Here is an 18548-nt window from a genome sequence, read left to right as displayed (position 1 = left end):
TTCTAAAGGTTCTGGACACCGTCCATCTGACCCGGCCTGTCCCAGCTCACTGTCCTCCTCTCGTGTTTGTTGTTTTTTCTGCTCAGCACTTCTGGACCCATCCAGACCCATCGGGCCGGACTTCCGGGTTCCAGCCTGACCCGTCAGATAAGCAGCAGGAAATGGACCGACGGATGGAGAAGTGCTGCTCTCAGCTGTTCTGGATCAGAACACATCCCATCAGCTGGCCAAAGACAAACGGACGGGACCGAACCGGTTCCAAATCCCAACACACAAGTCAGAGACGGCCCGGAAAAGAGCAGAAAACACACATTCTGTTTTCTTTATATCAGTTTCAAACCAGAAATGAATTAACTTTATTTACATAATTAATAAATGTTATTTAAAAAAAAATCTTAATTGATTATTTTAATGTTATCGCCACGGTGGCCCCCGGTTCGGTTTCGGGTCTTGGCCCAGTTCCTCTCAGATGAATCATCTGTTGAATATTCACATGATGTGGAGGACCTGAAGTTGCGCAATCTGCGCAGGCTGCACACACACACACACACACACAGATTAGATGCTCCTCATTCCTCCTCCTCCTCCTTCTCCTCTCTCTGGGTTCTCCTCCTCATCCGGACCGACTCTCGGCCACCGAACCCTCAGCAGGAATGAAACTGCGTGCTCTGACCCCGGAGTCCTCGCTGCTGCGCTTTTAGCGGCGCGCATCGGTCCTCACAGACACAGCAAACCCCGCTCTCTCACACACACACACACACACACTCAGCCGTTGCGGAAGCTCGGGGGAACCGAGGCGGCGCTAAACTCCATTAGCATACCAACCAGTTCTGGGTGGATGGACGGCTGAACGGAGCCTCCCGGACCGAACCTGCTCCGCCTCAGAACCAGCAGCACACCAACGGCTCAGGACTCATTTATTCGGGATCTGCTGCCGTCCGCCTGCCGAGGAGATGGGGGACAAGGCGGGGACCAGGTAGGCTGCTAACCGCTGTTAGCTGCTGCTAGCCGTGGCTCTGCGGGCTGGGCTAACGGCTGCTGCCGTTCTGCTGGTTCTGGGAGAGGAAGCTGGGCCTGCGGGGCTGAGGGGGGGTAATAGTTTAAGTTTGGAGTTTGGCACCCGAACCTTAGCCCAAAGAACCGCCGGGGCCCCGTTCGGTTCTGTTTTCCCTGTGACAATTTAGCCCAGCGGGGTGGGGTTAGCCGGTCCAGCGTCGGTCCGGACAGCAGTCCGAACCAGTCCGTTACTGGGACTACAGAAGGTTCGGTTCGTGCGGTGGTACGCGGGTCTGCAGCGTGATCGCAGGTGGGCGGATTGGACCAGAACTTCTCTGCTTTGACAGACAGTTCCGTTATTTGTTTGTTTGGACCGAAATGGTTCCGTTCAACGTTTCCCTTAGTTTGGACCGAATGTGCTGGTTCTGTCTGAGCCCCGCAGCGGGCCGGCTGGATCTGTGCTGGTTCGACTGTCATGAACGGGTTCTAACCCAGTAAACAGGAAGTGGAGATTTAAAGGTTCAGTTTGTGTCCATCAGAGGCCTCATCTGGTTCCGGTTCTGAAGAACCGGACTGAGGCAGGCGGTCTGTGTCTGGTTCTGCTGGTTTGGGTCAAAGTGCCGAATCTCTGCTATAGTTCACCTTCAGGGAACCAAGCAGCAGGTCCAGACTGGTTCTGTTCATGGTTCTGGGTCCAGCTGATCCATATGATTCCAGAGGTTCTGTTCGGAACAATGTTAAAAACTTCCAATTATCTTACAGCTGTTCCTGGTTCTGGTCCAGGAAACCAGAACCAAAAGAGCATGGAAAACATGACAGATCTATTGATTTCAGTTCTAGTCCAGAACCCTTTGGTTCTGGTGCTTGCTGCTCACTGATCTGTCATCCTTTGGGAGATGCTTCAGGTTCTGTTCTCTGATCTGGGCCAAAACCGGGTTAGAAGAGGTTTTGGGTTCTGGAACATATTGGAGGTTCTGGTCCCTCAACAGAACTTTGTGAGCTGAGCTGCTGTCAGGTTCTGCTGTTGTCCTCTGTGTCAGGAACATGATCATGTGTCAGAGGTTCTGCTGCACAAGAATTGGACCAGAACCACCGCCCTGCTACTTCATTTGTTTTGTAAATGCGATTCAGGAGGACTCAGCGTCGGGCCGTCGGGCCAGAATCTGAAGCCGTGGAGTTCCTGACTTTTAACAGCGAGCGGTTCAGCCCGACCCGCTTCCTGCCAGCGCCTTCCTGTCAGGAAACTGGTGGGCAGGGGGGGACCCAGATGTAAACACGGCTGATGGGTAGAGGAAGGCTGCTGACCCAGAGGTTCTGACCCGGAGGTTCTGGGTCCTGTTTTTACTCTCTCAGGATCAGCTCAGTGGTTCTGCTTCGGTCGGGTTCTGGATCCAGAGTTCTGGTTCCAAGTCATGAAGCCTGTGTGTGATCTCTCCACAGCTGGTTTCCTCCATAACAGAACAGGTCCTGATCCAGAACGGTTCTGCTGTGGTTCTAGATGGGATCCGTTTTCTAAAGTTGGGTTCGATCTGTTTAAAGAAGTTGAAAAAGCTGAATCACACTGCCCCTCCCCCACCTGCTTCTGCCTCAATCAGTCTCTGAGGTCTTTAAGCTCCATCTGATAGTTGGAATAATCTCCAGATGCTGCACCTCATAGATGTTCAACCATAGAAATTTCCAAAACATCCGCAGAACATCTGGAGAACATTGGAACAGAGAAAAGGCCTGATGGTGAACAGGGACCAGAGCTATGATGGAGGATGAACAGGTCAGACCCAGAAGCTGAAAGGACTGAAGGGCAGTGAGAGACGCAGAGCTCATCAGTTTCCCTCCTTTAGAAGTTTTAAATCAAACCTTCATCAAACGTTCCTCAGGTTCTCAGTTTTCCATCAGATTTGTTCCCCATTGAAATATTCCTCCTGACCTATCCTCAGAGCAGAGGCCGCTCATTCAGAACCATCAGAACCAACAGGCTGAGTGACCCAACCTGAACCAGAACACAAATAACTGCTTTATTCATTCTGAGGGGTCCAAAACATTGAAATGTTTGATTTGGTTAGGATCCCAATGCTGTCCCCTGAAAATTGGTTCACCCGATCCTCCAGATCCAAAGCATCCATCCCACAGCATTAGGCGCTGGTGCCACCGCCGTGCTTTAGTGGTTCAGCGCTCAGAGTTCTGACCTTTATAATTGAGCAGTTCCCTCAGATGGTCTGGAAGAGAAGCAAGTCCTCTAAGGAAACACAGGGGTGTTGGTGGCATGCTGAGGGGTGAGGCTGATTTAGGCCCCGTCCACGCGAAGTCAAAACGAACACGAAACGCTGATATTTTCCAAAACGTTTGCCGTAAAGACGGAGACGTAAAATAAATGTGAGCGTCCACACGAATGCATGAAAACGCTGCAAAATGTATGCCAGGCCTGTAAGTGGCGCTGTGGTGCCAAAGCAAAAATAAGCGACGAAATGTTGGGCATGCGCACTAATATTTATACATGGTTGCCCTGCGGGTCCATTTTCGTGGTTCAGTCAAATTCAGGTGCTGAACTATGTGGTCGATATTGCTCTGTTCTTCCTGGAGATATTCCAGAAGAAGAAGATTCTGTTGTAAGCCCGACAGCAGGGTGAGTTAACCTGACAACAGCCAGATGCATGTCTCACTCCGCCTAGCTCCGCTCACATACATCTGGGAACCCGCCATTGGAATTGCCTTTACTGAAGGCTGGGCCTTATCAAAACTCCTTGCATATGATTGGATAAGCCACTTGTCTGTCATCTTTATTGACGTGCTATTTCAACCACTCACACCGAAGCTAACCCGTGACGCTGTGAGAGGAGGAGCCATTTGGTAGATCAAGCTCTTGCCAAATCCGGTCGGGAGAAGGCAGAAAACATCGTTTCCACCAACAAAAGCCTTCAAAGCTGTTCTCTGATGTTCTTTTAATTAAACAATATCAGATAGATTGGACAACACAGAAGACATAGCAGCATCAATGCTAACGCTTGCTTCCTCAATGCGAGCCGCCATTGTTGTTGGAATCTCACGGTCGCTTCTCCACTCCAGGACACACCCACCCTGCGTCCTGATTGGACAGACCATAAATTCGGTTGGGGAAATCACTTTCAATGAGCGGGTTCCCAGATGTATGTGAGTGGAGCTGGGCGGAGCGAGACATGCATCTGGCTGTTGTCAGGTTAAGGGTGAGTAGCATTAGCAGCAACCATTCAACACAGTATGGCGCCTTTGTTGTTGTGATACTGTGTCGCGCATGCGTGTTTAGAGGCGAAGATATGACGCATGCGTGTAAAAAAAAAAAAAAAAAAAAAAAAAAAAAAAATGCAGCTAGAGCTTAAAGATGGAAACGCGAAAACGGCGTTTCAGAATCTCCCCACTCTGAAGGCTGAATAAAAAAAAGATCGTTTACAGACCCCCGAAACGCCGGCTTCGTGTGGATGAGAGGCTGGTTTGGTGAAAAATTTGTGCGTTTAGGCCAGGGTTTGACTTCGTGTGGACGGGGCCTTATACTCAGAAACCAGGTCGTCTGCGTGTGTCGCAGTGAACGCAGGTATGTCTCCGCCCCCTTCTGCAGACACTCTACTGCAGCTGTCCAGAATTGTAGGTCGCCGCAGACAGGCTACATTATGCGTATTTCCTGTTTGGTACCTTACCGGCTTGTTTCGTTTGTATGATCGCCATTGTGGAAAACGACTCGTTAACTTTGACCAGCTAGAAGAGCGAGGTGTGCAAGAACGCTGGGACCCTTTTTCCACCTGGATCCCCGCTCTTCTTCGCCCTCCTGTCCCTCCGATGTCGGATAAACTTGCCCCCACTTCCTCACTGCCTCGGCCGTATCTAGACCCACAGCTAGTTCCTGATTGTCCCTCTTGCGTTGTGTAGTGGAATAACAGCACAGATCACGCTTCCATATTGGGCATAAATCAAAAATATCTGCGACAAGCTCACTGCAACACACTGCTGCGGGAGGATAACCAGGGCTACCAGGAAACACATGGGTGTTGGTGGCATGCTGAGGGTTAGTGTTTGGTACTGCTGTGGCGGTCAGGGAGGGAACCATTGGAGATCCCATCATGGAGAACATCTGAAGCCTTATACAGCTGAAGCTGTTGGTCATCAGAACCTAAAAGCAGCTGAGCTGTTAGATTCTGGACCTGTCCGGTTGACAGCAGGAGTCCTTCTTCCTCCTGTCCTAAGGTCAGGGGCCAGAGGAACCAGTCCTCCCTTTGGACTGTCATGGTTCTCCTCTAAAGCTCAGATCCAAATAGGCTTAGTTCTGTTCACCTGGACAGACAGTTAGACCTGTGGGTCTCCGTCCACAGGTCAGGTGGTTATGTTGGACCGCTCAGCCAGACCAGATCCTGGAATGTGGAACCTGCAGAAAAATGAGGAAACTATCAGTACCGGTGCTGCCCTGATCCGATTCATTACGGTGTAGGTACCAGATCTGCTGGGTCCTGCTTCATGCCAGTCACGTTACGCTACATGTTTGGCTGAACGTTGCAACATGATGTGAAACGTTGTTGCCCAGACAACGATAATAACATTACGCAGCATCTGTGTGCCGAGTCAGCAGCAGCTGTAATGTTAGCGTGTCTAATGATCGATTAGGTTTTACCTGATCGATTAAACACTGAAAGAAATCTTTCTATGATGAACAAAGTAACTGCATGACCACGATATAAAGGGGGGGAGCTGGCTAGCGCTGTGGCTAGCTTTGCTCACTAGCTAACAGGTTAGCTTCTTTTACAACAACTGTTTAATTTCTCTAAACTCTCTACGAAAGTCATGTTTGAGATGTTCCATTTGTCCCTTAAGTCCTCAGATCTAAATGAAAAGAATAAAAATAAGCTGAGACTTTTTTTGTCATCTTGTTAAATATCAGAGCTCAGTCTTAGAACGAAGTACTTTCTTTCAAGACTTAGAATTATTCTTTTTTACTTTTGGATACTTTAGATCGCCAATGAAATGTAAAATAATAGCTAATATAGGTGTTGAGACTCCAAAAGAGATTTGATTCTTAAGAAAATTGTGCAATACAGTTTGTCCGAGTGGAGTTACTATATATTGACGTCATAAGAGGTGGCAAGGGCCCCGAGTAGATCTGGTAACTACAACAGCAACATCATTTTCAGTCCAGAGAACCAGAACTCAGCCCTGGAACTGATGGGAACCGGTTCCACTGAATGTTCCACTAAATAAACCTTTAGAAACCAGATAATGTAGCATCCGTCCAGCTAAACCAGTTAACTCTCTGAAACGTTCCAGTTCCAGAGACATTTAGAGTAGAACCAGGTATAGACTGAAAGTATTATTGATCTGGTTTATGAGAACATCATGTATCAGTAGAACCTTTATCCTGAGTCCTCAGAACGGTGACCTTCTATATTCTTTATTATTTGACTTCCTGTTCTCACCTGTTTATATCTAATATGTTTGTTCTTCTGGATTTTTGTTGGAAAATGTTGCTTCTGTAAAAGAAGCTAAGAACATAAAGCCTGTCTGAAAATTAGAGTTTGTTGATGAGAGGTTCTTCTGGAAGGATCCAGATCATCTTGAAGATCACATCTGTTAAAAAGCTAGTTTAGAACCTATGATGAAAAGGATTATTAAGAACTGATCTGTTTAGGTCATTGGGTTTATTGTTGTATTAATTTAGTTCTAAAGAGCAGATTCTACTGTTTTCATAAAGTCTTCGTGAACATGGATGAACTAAAGGAGCTCAGCCTGTTCTGGATCAAAGGGTTCTGCTCCAGATTAAATCTCTTGATGATTTCTCTCTGATCCTGGAACAGCCCTATCCCTAAATCGGTTCCTTCCTGTTTGACAGGAAGAGCTTCAGTTTAGAGGGAATGTTCCTTCAGGCTAAAATCCTTTAACCTGAAATTCTCTCCATAAAACTGCTGAGTCAACATCTGGTTGACGGTCACTTTGACTATACAGCACAGATATTTGCATCACTAACAGAAGATCTGCTGTCAAGCTGCGAGCAGCTGAGCCTCAGTGAACCTCCAGAGCTTCGTCTCCATGGCGATGAGGGCGCTCAGGTGGAGCGTCACTCCAGCAGCAGCTGCTCCAACAGCTTCCTCCAGCTGGAAGCAGCAGGTGGAGGTTATTCCCAGGTGGAGCCAATGCTGCTGGAACAAACATGCTGAGGTCATCAGCTCTGTAGGGCAGGATGCCTGTGATTGGCCGAGCTGCAGGAAGTAGCGCCACAGCAGGTTCTGCAGAGGTCAGAACATGGCCCAAAGGTCGTCTCTGCTCCAGAACCCAGAGAACCACTGGGTCCAGTAGAGCAGCTTCAACTGGACTGGTAGCTGCTGCCAGCACTGAAAATAAAAATAAAATCTAAATAACTCATTTTTTTCTTAAAATAAATAAATTTTGTGACCTGGACAACTTCAAGATGATTTACATTTAAAGTCGTAGGGAAGTCATATTTAAAGTCAAATCATTCTGGCTTAAACATGTAAATAAATGTGCTCTTTATCAGACTATATTGTCCCAAAAGAAATCTGCGTTTTCTTTTCCCCGTTATCTTATGCAGGCCAGTTAGTTATACGTCAGCCTGAACACCTAAAGTCGGCCAATCATATATCAACGGTCATCTGTCAATCACATTTTTTCGGTCATAGCATCTTGATTCATATGTCACAGCTAATATACGCAACGGTTGAAATCAGAATCATTTCCTTTCCCATTGAGTCCCGTCCCAGTGTTCACTGGGATGGACGTCTGTGTCTTCAGCAGGCGTAGAGCTAACAGAACTGGCAGCTTTGTGAGGCAAGGGCTCAAACATGTACGGCTGTAAGCCTTCTACACCAAACCAAGCTTCTGCCGCCTCTTCCACAACATCTCCCCGCTTTCCTCCTTTGAATAAAAAAATGTGTTACGGAGGAGACTCATCCACGACCTCTGACACTAAACTCTCCTCCTCCTTTCCGCTGTCCATAGCGTTCCTTGACAGTGTCGTTTCTAAGTCATAAAATTTTGTGCTACTTGGTCCCAATGGAATTTCCCATTGGGAAACCAATAGCACCAAGTTGCTAATTGATTAGCAAAGATTCTTCAGAGAAACCGCTTCAATCAAACTTGCTTGTGAACCTTCCACCACAATAATCCCGCCCCCTTGATAAACGACCACTCACATTCACTTTATTCACTCGTGTAAAGTCGTGCACCACTCGGGAGAATTCAGAAATGCAACGGTTGGAACAGCCGCTTCCCTACGACTTTAAAATAAGGGAAAAAATTGCATTTTCTCATTTCAATCGTATATTATTTAATTATCTTTTTTTAAGAGTAAAATCATCTTGTTCACCTTCTGAAATTAAGGTTAAATAAACTTAATTTAAGAAATGTTGACCTATTTCTAGATCGTTTTAGCAGTGAGGCAGTGGGATCAGGGCTGGTTGGTGTCTGTCCAGAGGAGCCAAAGGTCAAAGGTTAACCCTCACTGATATATCGATATGTAGTTCTGGATGAGTTGATTGTGTTCTGTCAGAGTCTCAGCCTGCATCTGAAGTGGTTCTGGTTCTAATTAAAGCCCAAATCCGTTGGTAATGTCTGAAAGTAATCAGCAGCAGGTATCGGATCGGTTCCACTCACGTCGTCTTCTTGTTCCGTTTGTTTTGGACCTGTGAGAGATGAGAGACCGGTTAGCGGTTCTGTTTGTATTGGGCTGTGAAGCTGTGAAGCTCAGGGGTTCCGTCTGCAGAGGCAGACATCCCATAATAGTCAGATCAACCACTTCCTGTTGGTTTCAGATAAACCGCCGTTTCTTTCAGCACCGCAGGAAGCCAACAACTTCCTCTACTCACCTCCTCAGGCCCTGGCCCGGCCCACAAGAACCTGCAGCTCCTGCTGTTACAGCGGTTCTGTCAGTGTGATCCGGTTCCGGTCCAGAACCGCTCCACTAACCTCTTGTTTTCTTCTTCTTTTCTCCAAACCTCTCAGGGTTTTTAAGAAGTCCAGCCCAAACTGCAAGGTGAGTTCTGGTTCCTTCTCTAACCGGGCCCTGTGGTGGAGGCCTGGGTCCGGTCCTCCAGAACCATGACCCAGTACTGACATTATGATGATGTTCCTCTGAGACCAGAACTCGACGGGTTCTGGTAGAACACACTGTGAAAGTGTGTTCTACCAGTACCTGTCCAGAGACAGAACAGAACCTCAAGGGTTTAAAGACCAGAGACGGACCGGACCGGACCTCAGAGCCCGAGGGACACATAGAGGTTCTGTTCAGTCGGATCTGATGGTTCTTTCTGACCTTGCAGCTCACAGTCTACCTGGGAAAGAGGGACTTTGTGGATCATCTGGACCATGTGGACCCAGTTGGTAAGAACCGGACCAGAACCAAAGGTTTAAAGCTGGCTCTGCTTCTGGTTCTGACCATGTGACTGTTCTCCTCCCAGATGGAGTGATTCTGGTCGACCCGGAGTACCTGAAGGACAGGAAAGGTGAGCTGGACCAGAACCGGGGTCTACAGGACAGAACCGGCTGTAGAGAGCAACAGATGGGTTTTAGTGACCTAGATGTGTTCAGAACCCAGAACCTTGGTTCTGGTGAGCCCGTTCAAGCTTTAGACTGACTCCTCTTCCTCTGCAGTCTTCGTCACTCTGACCTGTGCGTTCCGCTACGGCCGGGAAGACCTGGACGTTCTGGGCCTGTCGTTCCGGAAGGATCTCTACATCTCCACCTTCCAGGTGAAGAACATCTGCAGGGTTCTGATCCGGCCCTTTAGTCATACTAGAACCTTTAGAATCCCTCTGTTTCCATTGGCTGTTAAGGTTCTGTGTGTTCCGCAGGCCTTCCCTCCGGTTCCAGAGGAGAAGAAGTCCAACAGTCGGCTGCAGGAGCGTCTGCTGAAGAAGCTGGGTCAGCACGCCCACCCGTTCTACTTCACGGTGAGTTCTGGTTCTTTAGCAGTCTCGTTTCACCTGCCTGGTTTTATGAAGACAAAACATCTGGAACCGACCCAAATGTCGGGCCATGCACTCTCTTTTTAATCCTTCAGAACCTCAGGAGCTGTGCCGTCTGAGTCAAACAGGGTCGGTGTTGGTTCTTCATGATCAGGGGTCAGAAACCCAAACTGCTCAAAAAGACATATTGGACCAAAAATAAAAAAATCTGTCTGGAGCCGCAAAAATGTAAAAGTCTTCTATCAGCCTCTTATGGCAACACGGGCTCTAAGTGTTTTATCCCACTATAGAAAAGGACTATTTAGGCTTAAATATATAATAATCATTCATGATTAAATGTTTATCCTGGAGCAAATGTCACATAGTGGCATGAGGTGATAGAGTAGCAGTGAATGCTCTCACCGCCCTTCACCGCACGGTTTAAGTTTTTAAGCTTTGATGAAATTATAGCAACAGGATAAAGGAATCTTTCTATAGTTTACGTGTTTCTGTTGGGAGGAGTTGATTGAGTCATGAGGAACCAAGCAGGAACTGACATCCATCAGAGCAGAGCTCTCTAACCCTGAAATCCCACATCCTCCATCACCAGCATTGCTTGGTGTTATTTTTATTTTTTAGGATTTGGGGAAAACATGGAAGAAAGTTCCCATCCCTGCATCAGAGCGCTACCTTTTTGATCTGTAAAAGGTTTTCCATCCTTACAACCAAACTAGCAGCAGTAGTGGAGTTTGGAGATGCAATCCACTCCTTAAACTATCTTTGAGCTCCTCTGATTTATCCAGAAGTTCTGCACATTTTCTCTTCCTCCCAGCTTGGTGATCAGCTGCATATTTAGCCTTCCCTGGAAATGCCTTTCCAAATTCTTTATTTATATATATATCTATATCTTATTTTTTGACAACCTCTCATTACCAAGCAAAAATGCAGGCAATCCTTCATTGATAATGAAAGCAAATGATTCGGTCCATTCTTTGAATCCTCTTTTCTCACCAGCTATCTTCCTTCTTTCCCTTTGGGATCCATGACTCTATGGCTATGATGCAAATGATTGTTTACATGTATTTATTATCCAAATGTTTACAGCATTGGAAAACATAATAAATTTTTGTTTGACCTCCTGCGCACCATATAAAAAAGAAAAAAAATCGATTTTCATAAATTTTTGAAAAAGCTCAGAGGAGCTGCAAGGGGGGCGCTAAAGAGCTACAGGTTGCCGACCCCCGCCCATGATGGTGCTGCAGCGCACCAGACGGCCTTAGATTATCTGCTCTAAAGGTTCTGACCCAGTTCCATCACATCCACAGCCTTTGGTTCTGATCATTTTGGTTCAGTTTTTCTCCTTCGCATCAAGACTGTTTCCTGAATCAGAACCGGCCATAAAACTAAAGCCGGTCTAGTCAAAGATCAGATCAGATGCAACTGAAGCTCAGATGAACATCTGTCATCAGTACCAATTAAATAATGAAGGCTCTGAAAGTTCTGGTTCTGATGGATCCAGGCCGCCCTGCTGCCAGAGGGGGCCTGGTGATGTCACCGGGTGGTTAGAGGAGGAGGTTTCAGAAGATGAAGGCTCCTGGTCACCATGGAGCCTCATCAGAAGCGAGAGCGGGTTCTGGTTTCTAACTGCGGTTGTTTTGTTCCAGATCCCTCAGAACCTGCCGTGCTCAGTGACCCTCCAACCTGGCCCAGAAGACACCGGGAAGGTAAGGGTGATCCGGTTCTCGTTGTTCTTCAGAACCTCTAACAGCTTTAAAACCTTTAAAGAATCTGTCAAAGTTGTCTGAACCTTTACCAGGCCAACATCAGGCAGAACCTCTGGTTCTTGTAACCCTTGAATGGGTTCAGCTGTGATCAGGTGAACCGCGGTTCTGATGGCCCGATCTGATCACTGTGAACCTTCTGTCTGTCGTCCTGCAGGCCTGCGGCGTGGACTTTGAGATCAGAGCCTTCTGTGCCAAAACGATAGAGGAGAAGATCCACAAGAGGTGAGTTCTGGGCCGCATTACCACGGCAACCTGCAGGGGGCGCCCCTCCAGGCTGCTGAGGCTGGTGTCGTTGGCAGGAATTCGGTGCGCCTGGTGATCAGGAAGGTCCAGTACGCTCCGGAGAAACCGGGTCCTCAGCCCATGGTGGAAACGACCCGCAGCTTCCTGATGTCCGACAGATCCCTGCACCTGGAGGCCTCCTTAGATAAGGAGGTAACCGCCGTCGCCATGACCCGCTAGTCCAGCTCCTGAGTCACATTTTCTGACCGAACTTGTTTTTCCCATGATGCTCTGCTGCAGCTGTACTACCACGGGGAGCCCATCAGCGTGAACGTCCACGTCACCAACAACTCCACCAAGACGGTGAAGAGAGTCAAGATCTCAGGTCTTCTTCCCGTCTCCACTTCCAGCTCCTCCTCATGGTTCTGACCAGAACCTTTCTGACCCGTCTGCTTGTGTTCTGCTCCCTGCAGTGCGTCAGTACGCCGACATCTGTCTGTTCAGCACCGCCCAATACAAATGTCCAGTGGCCCAGCTGGAAGCAGAGTAAGTCCACATTTCACCAGAATGAGAGAATCTGCAGGGAAACCAGTTCTGATCCGTTCAGATGTGAGCGTTCATGCTGGTGTAAACAACCAGATAGAAACTGGTTTAAACTGGTATACTGGTTTCCTTAATGCTAGGGATGCTAAAGGTTTTCAGAACCACCTCTGTTCACGTGGTTTAAAGGGTTTAGAGACAGTATAAAGCAGTTTAAACTGGATTTCCTCTTCCTTGTTACGACACTAGTGGCTCGTTTTTTGGACAGTAGGCTGACAGGGAAGGGGAGAGACATGCGGCAAAGGACCACAGGTCGGATTCGAACCCTGGCCGCGTCGAGGACTAAGGGGTTGTGTGCGCTAACCACTGCACCACCAAAGCAGGGAACTGTTTTAAACTAGGCCAGGTTGTTTGAAGCCGGGGTAACATTGTTCTTTCAGGAGGCTCACCCAGCAAGAAATCAAGGGCCGTTTCTCAATTCACTAGATTGCGAGTACGGACTCATGTCCTCGCCAAGAACGTTCTTGACAAGAACACGGGAATGTCTGGACTCTGGGAAAACAGGAGCACACAGAATGAATATGGGTCAATTGGAACAGAAGCGTACTTGTTACTTCAACAAGCTGGGCTCGTCTGGAGCTGCATTTCTGTTATCAATAGTCTCTACATAATGATAAATTATTACTTTTTTTTTATTTAGTGGGGGATTAGTGATTAACACAGTCATATAAACACAAGTCAAATTAACTTTTCCCAAATGAAGCAACAAAAAAAAAACTCCATCATAGCCAGCGGTACTTCACACACGGCTCTGCTGAGAGAGGCTAAGGTTAGCCCTGGCAACAGTTCGCCTCGGAGGTCCAAATGGGCCATATAGTGACGCTTAAAAGTAAAATGTACTTGTAACGTCCTTTTGTAGAACAACAGCAACAAAAAAGTGAACTTTTAGCTTAATACTCTGTGAGCACTCCACTGGAAGCTGCTGCTGCCGCAGTGCATGCTGGGACCGCTGTCAGTCTGGAGAACAGACGTCTGCTCTGATGCATGCTGGGTAAAGAGAGAGGGGAGAGAACAACATCCAGGGACTTTGTCCTTTCTTGGTTTTGTGTTCTTGTGAAGTGGAACAGTGCTGAGGCTGATGTTTCACGAGGACATTTATTGTAGAACATCCAAGGTTCTAGAACATGAGGTCCGACTCACTCAGACCAGATCTAACTGTTCTATATTGGTCAGGCTGCGCCCTGTAGAGGCAGCAGGCCCCATCTGAAGCATATGACTAACAGCAGCCTGTGGTTTCCATAGCGACCAGGTGTCATCCAGCTCCACCTTCTGTAAGGTGTACACTCTGACCCCGACGCTGGACAAGAACCGAGAGAAGAGAGGGCTGGCTCTGGACGGGAAGCTGAAGCATGAAGACACCAACCTGGCCTCCTCCACCATGTAACATATACGCAAACACAAACACACACACACACAGGCCCAGGCGTAACTCTGTGGTCACATGACATTTTGTCTCTTCCAGAGTGAAGGACGTCACCAACAAGGAGGTTCTTGGCATCCTGGTGTCCTACAGAGTCAAGGTCAAACTGGTGGTGTCCCGTGGAGGGTAAGATACACACTTCCTGCTCCTCTGATGTCACTTCCTGTTAGTGGAGCGGCTTATAGACCTCATGTTCTGCATCATGCGGAGACCAAGAAAGCTGAGGCTGGACCATCAGCAGATGTTCTCCACAACCCGACCCAGACTGAGGAGAGATGGAACCGGGAACCTCTGTGTTCGGTGCTGAGTTAGGGTCCATTTAGGTTCTGCTTTGTGTCGGGTTAGGATCCGCTTGAGACCTCTAAAAGCAGTGGCGGCTCGTGCAGTTTCACCCGGGGGGGGGCTATAAATTCAAAATAGATGTAAACCAAAAACCAGTCAAATGTATTCTAAGTTATCACACCAGTATGTCAACAACAAAAAACATAAAAACAAAATGTAATTTCATGAACAGCTTTACATTTTGTACATAAATCTACCCTGCTCACGCTTTTTGAAGGCAAATCTGTGTTTTACATGGTCCAATATAATGTCACAACCCTAAAAAAGTAATGTACCACTTCAATCTATTAGTCAGCTTTATAGTTTTTTAATATATAAAAACTATTTATTTTCTGACAATGTGTTTATTTATGAGCAACTATGCAAATTAACAAACATCTAGAAAAAATACACTATATTATATTATGTTCCATGTGAATCCTGGTTTGTTTATTCTTCTTTGCCTTTTCTAAAAAGTGCTTTAAATCAGTCCTAGCTGTATTTATCCATTCTGGATCAGATCCTGACGTTTGTAAAAGGAGGCGGGGAAAGCAGAATAAACCAGAGTCAATGGGCCTTTTTTGTGCCTTATGGTAGAAATACTTCACCGATCCAATGAAAAATGGAATGATGTACATGTAAACATAGTATCCTGTTGGTTCTGTTGGCCCAAATGGGCGTAGGCTGTTGGTTCTGGTGATTCTGGACTCAGCAGCTCGTTTCTGTTCCGTTTTCAGGGACGTGTCAGTGGAGCTGCCCTTCATCCTGATGCATCCAAAACCTGTGGAGTTGCCGACATCCCGCCCACAGTCAGGTGAGACACGCCCGCGCCGCTCACCGTTACCACGGTATCCTCCGCTCACCCTATCCTCTGCCTTTCAGCCGTGCCAGATTCAGACCCGCCCATCGACACCAACCTCATCGAGTTCGACACAAAGTGAGTAAGGGTCGGGGCGTTCTGATCCAATGGTAATGGGTCGGGTTCTAACAGTCTGTCTGTCTCGTCTTCAGCAGCGTCTCCCAGGACGATGACTTCGTCTTCGAGGACTTTGCCCGGCTGCGGCTCAAAGGCGTCGTGGACGACAAGGACGAGGACTGCTAGGAGCTGACCGAGCTGCCGCTCCCTCGCTTCAGCAGACCCCCCCCCCACACACACTCACACACCACACACGTTCCATTCCCCAGCAGAGGAGGCTGACGGAGGCTGAGAGATACTGAGGCTGAAAGAGAGATACTGAGGCTGAAAGAGAGATACTGAGGCTGAAAGAGAGATACTGAGGCTGAAAGAGAGATACTGAGGCTGAAGGAGGCTGAGTGAGGATGATTGAGGCTGAAGGAGGCTGATTGAGGCTGAAGGAGGATGATTGAGGCTGGAGGAGGCTGATTGAGGCTGGAGGAGGCTGATTGAGGCTGAAGGAGGCTGATTGAGGCTGAAGTAGGATGATTGAGGCTGAAGGATGCTGATTGAGGCTGAAGGAGGCTGACTGAGGCTGAAGGAGGCTGACTGAGGATGATTGAGGCTGAAGGAGGCTGATTGAGGCTGAAGGAGGATGACTGAGGCTGAAGGAGGATGATTGAGGCTGAAGGAGGCTGACTGAGGCTGAAGGAGGCTGACTGAGGCTGAAGGAGGCTGACTGAGGCTGGTTGAGGCTGACTGGGCTGAAGGAGGCTGATTGAGGCTGAAGGAGGCTGACTGAGGCTGACTGAGGATAATTGAGGCTGACTGGGCTGAAGGAGGCTGATTGAGGCTAAAGGAGGCTGACTGAGGCTAAAGGAGGCTGACTGAGGCTGAAGGAGGATGATTGAGGCTAAAGGAGGCTGACTGAGGCTGAAGGAGGATGATTGAGGCTGAAGGAGGCTGACTGAGGCTGAAGGAGGATGATTGAGGCTGAAGGAGGCTGACTGAGGCTGAAGGAGGATGATTGAGGCTGAAGGAGGCTGACTGAGGCTGAAGGAGGATGATTGAGGCTGAAGGAGGCTGACTGAGGCTGAAGGAGGATGATTGAGGCTGAAGGAGGCTGACTGAGGCTGAAGGAGGCTGACTGTGAGTAAAGGAGGCTGACTGAGGCTGATTGAGGCTGAAGGAGGCTGACTGAGGCTGAAGGAGGATGATTGAGGCTGAAGGAGGCTGACTGTGAGTAAAGGAGGCTGACTGTGAGTAAAGGAGGCTGATTGTGAGTAAAGGAGGCTGATTGTGAGTAAAGGAGGCTGATTAGGGCTGATTGAGGCTTTCTGTTCTTTTTCTTTAACTGTACTGCCATCCTTTGTGGGCGGTGCTTAGAGTGTCTCTTCCTTTCTCTCTGAAACGTCTCAAACCAAAATCAATCTGCTCAGAGGTCCAGTTGTTCCTTTGAAGCTCACCAGCATCCTCTGTCCCTGTCCTGACCTGCTCTGGTTCTGGTTCTTAGAACCCTCAGACCCAGCTGCTGGACTGGAAACCATTAAAACCATGAGATGGTTCCCACCTACATGTGACCTTCTGAGATGTTTCCTTCATTCTGACCTCCAACAACAAAAACCAGCCAGAGAATCCGGATCAGAACCAAATCTGTGGGTCTAGAAAGAGTCCTAGAAAAGAACAGAGTAGTTGTGTTTAGAAGGTTCTGGAGTTAAAAGGTGAGACCAGATGAAGTCAGAACCGTCCTGCAGCAGGTTCCTCCCAGCCCTCCGTCTCAACACTCGTCAGAACCAGCATTCCCAATCCCCTTAACTCCGACCCGTTTGGACCTGTGGCTGTTCTCTGCTCTGCTGGCGGTTCGGGCCCAGCTGTTGTTTGGGACCGCTTGAAGGAACCCGTGGTGCTTCCTGTTCTTCAGTCGGTTCTGATGGTGCCTTCAGAACCAGAACCGATCAGAGTTTAATCGGACTAAATTCTCATCTTTCCAACATTTGGCCCAAAACAGCCGGCTTCTGGTTAAAGCCACCTGCTCTTCAGATTGTTCTGGAGAACATTCCGGAGCTCCATAAACCTGGAGAATCCAACCCGACTCGGGAATATTTCAGACGGTGCCAAAGCTGTAGGCGGCGCCATGGTTTCCTTCACCCCCCCACCCCCCTGAGCCTCCCTCAGCCGTCTCTGATCCGAACCACATCAGAACCGAGCCCGCCCCCAGTAGGGCCTCGGTCTCTCGCTCAGAAGACGTTTTTTTTTTTTTCTTTCCATCCGTTTCTCACGCAGTGCTGTGAATCGTTGAGCTGTGATTCTGTCCTGGTTCTGTCCTGGTTCTGTGGGGTATCTTCGCTCTCAGTGTGCCACGCCCCGGCCTGTGCGACGCTTAACATGATGTCTTATCAACCAACAAGTGATCGGGGAACATAGAGTTCTTCTTCTATTCTTATTATTCTGCTTCTTATGATGAAGATGGTGACTATTATTACTGTATCATCGTCATCATCCGACCATGATTATCCTCATAATCGGTTCACTTTGTTGTTTGCCATGTATTTTTATTTTCAGATTTTTATTTTAGTTTCCTTTTTATTATTAAAGTGAAATGAACTAACAGACTCTGAGTCGGTTTCTGCTTCCTTCACCACACCTAGAAGTTAGAACTAAAGTCAGACTGGAATCGAGGCCTGAACCATTAGCAGGATTCATACTTAGCCAGGCTGGTAACCATGGTAACACACTATGTTACCGTGGTAATGTGGAGTTTGCGGCACCTAGCTCACGGTCGCTCCGATTCTGTTCAGCCAGCCGCTACGTGTTGCTCCACCTGACCTCTATTTATTCACTGGATTGCTGATTGCCCGTTTGTAGTACGGGGTGAAATAAAGCCACCGGCCGCCATATTGGTACTCCCAATTTAGACAATCACAATGTAAACAATACGTGCATTACGGCATTATTTTCAGGGGGACTTAAGACTTTTGAATAAATATAATCTATCACTTTGACACAGACTTGCTTGATTCATAGCATAGGTAGATTACTTTAACATATAATAAAAAATAGACAAATCACATTGCATAATCATTAGGAAGTCTATAATTCATGTAATATAACATATTATGCAAATCCATCACAATAAACTAAATGTGTTAATTTAGCATAATACTGAAATGTCAAAAGTGCTGAATTGATGATGTACATGTAATAAACATGTATTATATTGTTATAGTAATTACATATTACATGTCTAACGTATATTATATATATATTTATATATAGAGAGAAGGGGGGTCAAGTGTTTGAGTTTCTTTTTTTCGTCAATATATCGTGTTATATTTCAGCACGTGACTTTTTCAAATGAGAAATACAACAAACGCTACAAAAACGACAGTGTCATCCAATTA

General features: G+C 47.5%; 1 protein-coding gene and 1 long non-coding RNA gene across 3 annotated transcripts; both read left to right on the top strand.

The window, feature by feature from the left end:
- The first annotated feature begins 558 nt into the window (after positions 1–558).
- Positions 559–15592, top strand: LOC119793460 (arrestin red cell). 2 transcript variants are annotated; one of them, XM_038300687.1, is made up of 16 exons: positions 559–976; positions 8965–8995; positions 9282–9342; positions 9420–9464; positions 9613–9710; positions 9813–9911; positions 11570–11629; positions 11844–11911; positions 11989–12124; positions 12212–12296; positions 12385–12457; positions 13754–13891; positions 13974–14057; positions 14990–15066; positions 15135–15189; positions 15267–15592. In XM_038300687.1, exons 1-16 carry the CDS (start codon positions 954–956, stop codon positions 15352–15354), a joined length of 1221 nt encoding a protein of 406 aa, XP_038156615.1. In that variant the 5' UTR covers positions 559–953; the 3' UTR covers positions 15355–15592. The 2 variants fall into 2 exon arrangements, with proteins under 2 accessions (XP_038156615.1, XP_038156614.1); XM_038300686.1 differs by having other exon boundaries at positions 562–976; positions 15264–15592.
- A 504-nt stretch (positions 15593–16096) lies between these two features.
- Positions 16097–17759, top strand: LOC119793461. The gene is made up of 2 exons (XR_005282098.1): positions 16097–16296; positions 16437–17759. It is a non-coding gene; the product is annotated as an uncharacterized LOC119793461 (long non-coding RNA).
- Positions 17760–18548: the final 789 nt, after the last annotated feature.

This window comes from Cyprinodon tularosa, unplaced genomic scaffold (assembly GCF_016077235.1).
Source record: "Cyprinodon tularosa strain WSP-4 unplaced genomic scaffold, ASM1607723v1 ctg453, whole genome shotgun sequence".
NCBI lineage: Eukaryota > Metazoa > Chordata > Actinopteri > Cyprinodontiformes > Cyprinodontidae > Cyprinodon > Cyprinodon tularosa.
Note: the sequence above shows the minus strand (reverse complement) of the source record. Positions and strands in the feature narration are given on the sequence as shown.